Here is a 10,858-nt window from a genome sequence, read left to right as displayed (position 1 = left end):
GATAGGGGAGAACTTTCTGGATCCAGAGATCAGTCGGCACTGAATGGTCTTTCCTGGATTATATTTCCGAAAGGAGAATTGTAATTACAACATATTCGAGGCGCCCATGCCTGCTTTATTTTTAGCACTTTAAACTGGATCAGTGCAACCTAGTTTCTGTGGCATGAATTTTAATATTCATAATTTTGTGAACCAAATAATAGATGCACAGCCTTCCTTCCTCTCCTCAAGCTATACCCAACTGCCGGTATCCCTTGGCAGATGACAAACCTTTGGTGGAGAAGATTGAAGGATTTAGGAAAAGGAAACCAACAAATGGAAAATCTGCAAATCGTTGGCCTGAGGACGATGTTACTGGACCTTCTGTTCACTGCAAAATTGAGACATTTTCCTGTTGAGTCAGAATTAAGATTTTCTATACACCAGGAAACGGCATTCAGGATGTTGATTTAAACCAAGCGCTGTCCATTTATGTCCTCTTTCTTGTATTCCCCTCCCCCCTCCAATTCCTATCCCGCTTTTCTTGCTACGGTTTAATATGAAACCCAGAGCCCCTGTAGAATTTTCCTTATCTAATGCTTAGCCTTCCGGCCTTGCTTCTCCTGGCCTTTAAAGAACCGCCTTCCCCCAACTGGAACATGACTCAAAATAATTATTTGAAACCGCCCCCCCCTGAAATTTCCTAAAGCCATACTTAAATAACTCTTTAAAACCTTCCTTCCCCACCACCCCTTCGATTTCGGAAGCATTGGTTGGAATTGCTAAACAAATCCTGATTTTTATTTGGGCTTCAGACATGAAAAAACATTTTTTTTATGACTTCTTCTCCATGACAGCAATTTTGCCATCTCTTTTTAACAGGCCAGCCTTCTAAAGGGAGTGCGGGTGCAGGGTGGGGTGGGAAGGATAAACTGATACCTGGCATTAGTTTTATATTGCAAAGAGATTGGAGAGGGAGAGGAAAAACAGAAAACAAGTCTTCGTGGACCCCTCCATTCTGCCAATGACAGGGCCATCATCCCTGGTAGCGAGCCTGCCCACTGAGCACCTGCTCATTGAAAGTCCCCTGGTAGCATTCAGATTATGTTACTGTTTCTAATTCTTGTGCTGGGAAAGAGTCCCATCGATGGCATCCACAGGTCTGAGAGCACAAGCTTCCCAAGGTTTTCACAGGCTTTAAAGGGCCTCTTTGCACCTGAAGCTTTTAGTAATCCTGGGTTAGGACATAATGAGGGGAAAAAACAGGGGAACAGTTTTTCCAACCCAAAGGCTGTGATTTGTACTGCAAGACAAATTTGGTCAGGATTTAAAGATAAGAGTACACCACAAAACCTGAAGTTAACTCTAGTTAATGAGGGAACCCAAAAGAAATGTTTTCTGGTGCAAATACTTTCTCATAAAATTCATTTTTATAAAAAGAAAATGTAAAAGACACGAATCCTTCTCCGTGTTTAATTTCAGTTTTTGCCACTCTTTCTTGATTTTCTTTTCTTGAACCCCTCATTTATTTCACTGTGTACAGACATCATTAGGATAGCCTCAGTGACACCTTCTGTCTACAGTATATTATATGAATATAAATCTCTCGGAGAGGTTGTCCTTTGCTTCCTGAAAGAAACTACAAACATAAATGGGGGTCCTGATGCTCCCTCCAATTACACATATGACGTTGGCCCTCCATTTCTGTAGCCTTCCCGAGGACTACGATGCCTTTCTGCCACCCGATCTCCCTTTCTTCACTTTTCTTGGTTCTGCTTGAGACATGAGCGCCCTTCATTTCTAGAGTTCATAAATGGGCAATTACAGACTTTCTTTTCCAAGGGAATCTCCTCCTTTGGCCCACGTGTATTGACAAAGAGGAAGAAGCTCAACCACTGTGGGATGCTGAATATAATGGAAAGCCAAGGCAGCAACATTTATTTACTTGTTAGCACATGGAAGACAAGAGTAACTTGCAGGCTGACGCCTACAGTCATTTGTTACTTGTCAGGATATTTACTGGCTGTACAGCCCAGGGGGAAAGCACCAGAGGTTGAAATAGGCCAAAAGTTCATTTAAGAGCCAGCTTCACAACTCTGAGGATTTGGCTCTGACCAACATTTCACCAGAAGGTAAACAAAAAGGTGAAGTTTCTGCCTGCTCAATGAAAATGAAAACAACTTGTTTTCCTTTGCTTCCTAAAGCAATAAGCACCTATTTCAAAACACCTATTTTATTTACTTACCATAAAAAACCGAAGGGACTCTTACTCTTCTTCCTGTGCAAATCAGGATTAAGAAATGGTGGCTCAGAAAGTGGCCTTTGGGAGTTATTTGCTTGTCTTTATTTAAGTGTGAAGAATGATTTGCAACAATTAAAATTTCCCCCTCCCAATAACAGACAAATCAAAGTCCAGCAGCTACAAGCTTTTTATTGAATAAAAAAATAGAGGGGAATTACAAATGATATCGGGGTAGAGATGGAAAATGGATGGCTAGTCAGAGCAAATAAATAACTAATAGATGGATAGGGTAGATCGAATTTCAATTTCATTTGCTTTTCTCTCCTTTCCCCTTTCAACAAAACACAATTGTGTTTCTAACTTTATTTCACAACTCATTAGAATGTTGATTGAATTAAATTGCTCTTAGGAACTCTGCTTCTAGACACAAAGGCGATATGCAAAGCAAAGCTATTTGGATTTTTTTTTTTTTTTAAGAGAAGGCAAAAGACATTTTAAGCAAACCCCATAAATGTTTAAGTATCTCTTCAGTGATTATTTTTTAATGAGGAAAAGGAACATTTTCTATCATAAAGAAGTCTTCAATACCTCTTACTCTTTTTCACACACACACACACATTTCTTTCTCTGTTAGGTGAGTCCCTTATAGCAGAAATGGGTGAAAGCTCTTTTTGTTTCAGCTGAGGAGAAAAGTTCTGATGATTTTTGTCACAGCCTTTTCTAACACACAGAATAGACTTTGAATAGTTTTAACTTTCCCCTTCTTTTCTCCCCCACAACTTCTTTTCTATCACTTCCTTTTTCTACCCCTCTTCCGAAGTCTTTGAGGGAAAAACCTTTTGACGTATCCATGTTGTTAATCAGATCGATGGGGAAAAGTTTGATTGAAGTCCCTTTGTCATGCAAATGCAAAGGACTTGATGGATGATGGCAGATATCTGACAAAGTTTGGGAGGCATTTGCTCATTGGGCTTGAAGGGAATCACGTGGTTTAGATCCCCTTCCACCCCACCACCACCTTCTCCCATCCCCCATTCTGATAGCTTCAAGGAAGGAGGGGGGGGGCTTTAAGCCTGGAGATCCATAGATGGGAAGGGTGGTTCTCTTCTCTCTCTCCCTCTCTCTCTCCCTCTCTCTCTCTCTCTCTTTCTCTCTCTTCCCTTTTTCCCCCTGGTTAACTTTGACATACTATCTAAAGGTTGTAGGGCAGAAGGAATCCCCATAAAACAGGGCAACCCTCTTCCATCATTGGCAAAGGAACAATACCTAGAATGAACTTCTTTTTAGACTATGCAATTTGTAACCGTGAGATGAGCACCTACCCGCCCAAGGAGTACCAGCACCTCGACCAAGGGACCACTTCCTTCCCAGCCTGCTCAGGTACCACTCCAGCCTGTGACAGCTATCAGTCAGATGGGCGCTTTGGGATGATAGGGGTGGGTGCTACTGGGCCCAATGCCCACCACCAACAGGGCCCCAGCTACCCTCCTCCTCTTCCTCACAGCCCGGCTAGCCTTGGTATCTCCTTCACCAGCCCCTCTCACCAAGGAGGAGGAGGGGGATATGCAAACTCGGGTTGCAACTCCAGCTTCACCAACCCTCAGTTCTACCATAGCTCCCCAGAGACGGATGGAGCCTATTTTCAGACCTCGGCCTACCCTGCCAGCTTGGCTGCAGCTTCCTCCCATTCCTCTTCCCATCTAGTGGGAAGCATACCTGATGCTTTTTGTGCAGCCACCCCGGGCCAATTCCAACCACACCAATATGGCTCTGATCAGGGGGGCTACTTGCAAGGGGCTTTGGGCAATCTTTCCCCACCTCTATCTGAGAACAAAGAGCCGAGAGCTTGCCGGGCCCATCCATGTCCCACAGCTGCTGCTGCTGCTGCTGCTGCTGCTGCTACCACTGCCGCTGCTACCACTAGCCAGACCTTCGACTGGATGAAAGTGAAAAGGAATCCTCCCAGAACAGGTAAATCTCTAACACACCTGGACACCCAGAGAGACGAGTGTATATTCATCTTGCTGCCTTACCAGGATCCTATCAAAAAGGGGGTGGGGGGGTCAAAGGAAGCAAGTGGGAATCAGGCTTATGCACTGGCTCAGGATTCCCTCATCTATCTCACACTAGAGACTCCAGAGACATCTTCTGAGGTGGCTACTGTTGAAAAGAGAACCTGCTCTTGAAAAGCAGGGATGTCACTACATCATTAACCTTGGTCTGAGAAGAAGGCAAATCATAAGAGGGAGGGAGGGAGTGGTAGGAAGATAGGACAGAAGGAGGAAAGAAGAAAGTAAGGCCAGTTTGAGAATAGTTGAGGTGGGAAAGACTTCTTTGTTTCCAGAATTGCCAAGTGGAAAAGACTCATTTGGTGACTGTGCAGTTGGTAGTTTTAGAAGTAATTGGTTCTAACTGCAGGAAGAGAAAATGGAAGTATAATGATACCTGTGAACAGAAACGCAAAAAGAAAAAGAAAAAGGTGAAAGAGTTCCAGAAACTATGGCGCTGCAGCTAGTGCCATTGTATTATTTATTTTGTAATAGGATAGATAAGGTAGAAAAACTAATATTTTCTAAAGCTGTTGAATCAATAAAAGAATCCAGGTAGATTAGACCAACTGCAAGCAAATGATAGGTGCTTTGTAGAATTCACAACAGTTTCTGACAATTCTGACTGAGGCTTATAACAGTGGAAGTAAAAAACAAACAAACCTGGAGGCAGAAGATTGTCTAATCTTGATTTAGAGTTTGGGAAATGGGAAGTTTCTGAACTTACAGGAGCTACAATAGCTCATAGCTTTGCTCTTATTTGATTCTGCTTCCATATTTTGATCCATGGTTATCCAAACAGATGTGGGCACTGGGGAGATTTAGTTTGTCTTATATTTCCTAGAGAAAATCAGTGTTGTCTTTTTATTCACAAGAACAAAATCCTTGTCCTAGATGGACCCAGCCCTGATGAAGGAAACCTTTCTATATCACTATTAACCAGGGATTAAAAGCCAGAAAAAAAGCATTCCCATGAAACAGATGAACAGAAGACCAACCCAATTAGGATTTTACTAGGTGCTTATTCTTTGAATAGGATCCTCTAATAGGAGTTGGTTGAGATTAATTTTTATGCAATTGCCTTCATCATTTGGGTTGTTTTTTTTTGAATCCTTCAAAAGCCATATGCTAATCAGTGATTCCCTCCCCTTTGAAATAAATTGGGTTTATTTTAGACCTTGGTCCTGCCTAGAGCTGGTCCAGATTATTAATTTTCATCTTACCCAACTTTGATCAGATCCAGGAGAGACAAATCAGAAACAGAACTAATGTCCCTCAATTCAGACATTGGGATTGAAGTTAAGAAAGATCTTGGTCTGTACAGAATATGTTGAAACAGTTTCAGTGAGGTAGCCCTGACATTAAAGGTGAGTTCACATATAAGTCAAAGTAGTTATATTTTGTAATGATATTGTAGTGGCTTGTATAAACTATGGACTTTCAGAGACTTGTTACATGGCTTATTGCTATGTAAAAATCCAATCATAGATAAGATATTGGACCATCAACTACCAGTAAAGCTGAGTTTCCTTCCCAATATTTTTAGCATATAATAACCCTGGTGGGAAATGTCTTTCTATAGTCACAACATACTGTTGCCTTAGCATGAAACATATGGAATCTTGTCAGATCAGGATTTAGAAGAAAAACTTTTAAACAGAGGCTGAAGTTTCTTTCAAGGCTAAACATTTCAGAGTGAGTGTCTTTTCCCAGGGCGTCAAAAAGACTCTAATGTTTTGGGCTGAGGGGGATTGAAGGTCTTATCAGCCTGATCTGAGTTTTTTTTTTTTAAACTTTGTTCTCCGGTCTTTTCCTGGATCAGGTATTTCCCTATCAGCCTGACAGAGGGCTGATTGATCTAGAACACAAATAACCTTTTGTGCCAAAACCCTGCAGGAATTCTTTTATAAACGTAAAGATCAGAGCACAATTTTTCCTAAACCTAGAATTAGGAACTGAAAAATCTTAATGGGGAATGAATGGATTGCCATGAAAGTTAAGCCCCCATTTCTGAAAAGCGCAAACTATGCCTGCAATATATAGAGGAAGCTTTTCAAGTTGATGCCCTCCAAGGTGTATTGTATCACAATCCCCATACCAGCTGGAAAGTATGCGGCACAATACAATCCATCTAAAGATTACAGGCCAGAAACTTCTAATGCAAAGTACAGTAAAATGTGTCACTCAACACCTTCGAAGAGCTGGGCTTTTGGGAGGCACACACCTGCTTCTATCTAGGTTTATATCAGAGATTAATTAATATCAGCTGACTGATGGTTTATTTCGGAAATAATTCTAACCAATTGTTTGATTGTTTCCTTCTCCGTTTCTTGCTCATCCCAGCAACGAAAGTGACTGACTATGGATTAGCCGTCCATACGATCCGGACCAATTTCACCACCAAACAACTGACTGAGCTGGAGAAAGAATTTCATTTCAGCAAGTATCTCACTCGAGCCAGGCGGGTGGAAATCGCTGCTACTTTGGAGTTGAACGAGACTCAGATAAAAATCTGGTTCCAGAACCGGAGGATGAAACAGAAGAAGAGGGAAAAGGAAGGATTGGCTGGTTCCCAACCCATTGCCGCCGCTTTCCGCGACTCTGCCAAGGAAAGCAGCGAGGCTGCGTCGTCTGACAGATCCAGCGGGCCCTCCACCCCCGAAGCTTCTCCCAGCTCGGTGTCCTCTTGAAGGGGAAGGAGGGCTAGTTAGGTCGAGTCCTGCCCACCGAAGTAACCTCCCCTTTCAAAGAGGCAGCTGCTCGATTTGTAAAAGGAATAGACGGTCCTAAGCTTATGGGCACAAAAGACAAACCCACCCGAAAGAACCATGAACACACGCGCATATGGTATCTATGCACACGCGCCCCTCTTACGAAAAAGAAACGCGTATTTTCGAATGTAGAGATACAGGAATTTTGCACAATTTTTTTTCTGGATGCTCAAGGGTTAGTTATAATCATGCAAGCGACTTCCAACAGAATTGCTCATAAATGTAGATTTTGAAGTTATCTTCCCTTAAGTTTGTGTTTCTACGCCTTAGTTGTCAGATTCACGCATTATACGTTTCTTTGTTACTTCAAGCTTCGGAGTAGCAAGAATGTGAATGCAATTTCCACATCACTAGAATACCAGCAAAGCAAATCCTCATTTTCCTTTCTTCCCTCCTTCCTTTTTAAAAGCAAGGTACAGAAAAGGAGACTCTCTACCGAGGTTTAAACCTTTCTCTCTTCTATGTCTTGCTATGCTCTCCTTTTATTTTTCATTCTCATAAGAACGGGAACAGTCTATGTAAAGGCTAGTTTACTACAGCTAACATCTCAGGGACAATTATTTTCCTTCCACCCTGAAAGTTAGGAGATAGACTTTCAATAGAAGGAAATTTGGGGGGGGATAACCTTTTTTTCATAAAGAGCCAAGATACTTTAATTACAGAGGTAATATTTTTTTGTCTGTCTGTGTTGCTGTTTGCTTTATATCCTTTCTTACTAGATTGTCACAATAGGTTTTATTTTAAACTACTCACTACTGTGAGTAGTTTGTTTTTTTTTTTTTAAAAAAATAGAAATGTATAGGAAGAGAAGAAAAGCGAGAGGCCTTGGAGAAATAATTTTCCTTCCATCCAACTTCAATTTTGCATTAGAAGAAGATGGTACCTCTGCATCTTGACCATTGCTCATCCACATTAATTTTTGGCTGAAATTGTTTTTGTGTATTAGCTAGTCCATACTGTCTGTGGGAATGAAAAATCCACTAAAGGGAAGTTAAAAAGTATGTGTTATGTTTGATTTGCCTTTGAAGCCAACACCAAAGTTCTAAATTCACAACCATCATTGCACCAAGAGTATTATTATTGAAATATGTCTGAATGCCCTATTTTGTACACTAGTGTTTTAGTTAGCTCATCCCTTCTTAAGTGGGTTTTAGGATAACACAAAGGAAAAGGCAACTGTTAATTCAGATTAATTTAGAAATATGAAAACCTATAAAACTCATAGGTTTCTCAACCAGCCACTGAAAAACATCCTTCCAGGGAACCTGAGAAATAATGCTGGAAGAAGAGGAGGAAGGGAAAGAAAAGAAATCTGCAGGTGTGCACCCCAGTCCTATGGACTGGGTAGAGACAAACCTTACTGAGTTTACCCATGCTGACTCCCAATTAGCCAACCAGCCATAATGCCTGGGACTTCTTGGACATCATATCTTAACACACGTAGAGAACACTAAGATTTTCTACAGAAATTAACCATCTTGGAGAAGATATGTTTCAGATCTCAGGTTTTGGAATTCGAATATTGAAGTCTGCTTAAATCCATCAGCAGCCAAATGAATAAGATGAAACCCCCAAATTCTAAACATTTTTATTAGGGACATTAATTCCTTTCTTTGGACCTCATTTACTTTATTTAAAAAAAAACCACCCAAAGAATTGGATTGAAATAACTTAGTGAATCCATTTCAGTCTGAAAGGAGACTCCAATAGATTTCTTTGATATGCAAAGAATTTCAAAGGGGGGGAGAATCCCAGAATATCTTTCATTCCCTTTCCTGATATTCAGTCCAAATCTTTGTAGTCCCAAGCTAGTCCCATTTCCTTCAAGGACACTTACTCAGATAATTGGTGTATTGCGTCACTAAGCATGTAAGCTCTGACGGAAGCCTCACTGAGTTTAGCAGGATTGAACTATTAGAGAGTGTGTGTCTAGGACTGCATCCTTATTGTTAGTGTATTCATGTGTGTAGGAAGGTGGGAGTGTTCTTCCAAACTGATGGCCAAAAGGATGAAGGATATGCCCACCTTGGAGAACATATTTTGACCCGTAAAGATGCTTTACAATTTATTGGCCTGTGAAACAGCCTGCTGCACAAACAAATCATGGGTTAGAGGGATGCACGTGTAAAGCAAAGGAAGGACAGTTATGTATGTCATGATGTTGCTTTTGATTTTTATTAAATAAATGGGATTTGTTAGTCATATCTAATTTTAGTATAAATATGGCTCCAATCCTTTGAGATCTTACTTATGACATTATTTATGCAGGATGAATTTGGGTTGAATCTATTTATGTACACTGACAGATTCTCCTCTATTTATTGTATGTACCTGATTAACCTATCCTTCTTTTTCAATGAATGTGGGTGGAAATAGAGCAGAGATATTGGATCCCCCCCCCCCAGTCCTATGAATATTATTTTTCAACTCTTTTCCTCCATATTTTGCTTTCCATTCTGGTTAAAAATGCTAAAAACCAGTAAAGAAATACTAAATTTGGGGGGGGGGGGGGCTGGGGGCTGATTTGTAACAAAACTTTAAAAACTTGAATTATTTCATCTCTACCTTTAATTAGTATTATTTAGATTCTAATGCAATAATCTAGAATTTTAAGATGAAACTAGAGACAGTGTCTCCTCCCCGTGCTCTATATTTGGAACAAAAACTACCTCAGCATAAATAAAGTTTACTTTTTTTCCAGGACTTAGAACTAATGATTTGTTTATCTGTTCTTTTCTCACCCACTCCACTCCCTTTTCAGGATAGCACCAATATCTTCGGAAAGGCCAAATGGAACTAGGCATCAGTGGCAATTCTAGGCAACAAAATAGTGTTGCACTGTCCCTGGGGGCTCCCAATTATACTTGCCATGTGTGTGTACATCTCACCCCTTACCAAGCAGGAGCAAAGGCAATATAGTATGTTTTTCATTTTTATTTTAAGGAAAAGACATTGGAACTGGACAAGTGGAAACAGCCCCCAAATCCTAATTTCCCAGATAGTATCTTGCCTAGGGCCCATCATCCCTGGTGTGGCCATATCATGAATTGAGAATTTTCATACACCTCCATGTCTTAGTTGTCTGTCTCAGCAGTGGGGAAAGTATAACTTTCTAAATGCTTCTAACTTATACTTCCAGGCATCCCAGGTCATATGCCATGTTCTCTGTGACTAATGCAAGTTAGCAACATTTCAGATCCACAGATTTGCCTTCCATTGTATTAACTAGAGGTACTAGGAATTAAAGTTGGATCATTTATTTACTCAGTCATTGAGCTGTGACTCAATGGCAGATATTGACAGCTTATTCAGGAGCATTCACTATGGTGCTACTATTATATGAATAAAACCTTAGGGAAGAAATCCATGACTTTACTCAAGAGAGTATGTGTGGGAGAGGTTTTCAATTACAGAAAAGTTAATGTCACATTTTGAAGTGAATTAAGAAATATACTTAAAGTATCCCTATGGTCAAGGCTAAGATCACTGTACCTTCAGTACCAACAAAACATCAGAAAGCAAGAATAATTTCAGTGACAATGTATTGTTTACAGAAAACATTTCTGGTCTAAGTGGACTGCTTAGGAATTGCACTCCCCAAAATAGAGCTATTACAAAATAATTTGCCAATTAAGACCAATGATTATAAATGGCTTGATTTAATAAATGTAAAAATAACATACTGTACAAGCAATATGATCCTTTAATAATATTTCCATTTGGCCACATTAAGAATGACAATTTAGTAAACTTTCAGAGGGCTTGATCGTTACACAAAGCCCTGGGGCCTTAAAATTGTACACTCTGACAGAAAATGG

General features: G+C 40.4%; 1 protein-coding gene across 1 annotated transcript; it reads left to right on the top strand.

The window, feature by feature from the left end:
- The first annotated feature begins 3,492 nt into the window (after positions 1 to 3,492).
- HOXB1 (homeobox B1) lies at positions 3,493 to 6,959 on the top strand. The gene is made up of 2 exons (XM_026669674.2): positions 3,493 to 4,192; positions 6,613 to 6,959. The coding sequence occupies exons 1-2, from the start codon at positions 3,493 to 3,495 to the stop codon at positions 6,957 to 6,959; spliced, it is 1,047 nt and encodes a 348-aa protein (XP_026525459.2).
- The last annotated feature ends 3,899 nt before the right edge of the window (positions 6,960 to 10,858 follow it).

Source organism: Notechis scutatus, chromosome Z, assembly GCF_049901735.1.
Source record: "Notechis scutatus isolate UNSWTSFEM ecotype Mainland chromosome Z, rNotScu1.2, whole genome shotgun sequence".
NCBI lineage: Eukaryota > Metazoa > Chordata > Lepidosauria > Squamata > Elapidae > Notechis > Notechis scutatus.
The sequence above is the reverse complement of the archived record's forward strand: the minus strand, read 5'-3'. Positions and strand labels throughout refer to the sequence as shown.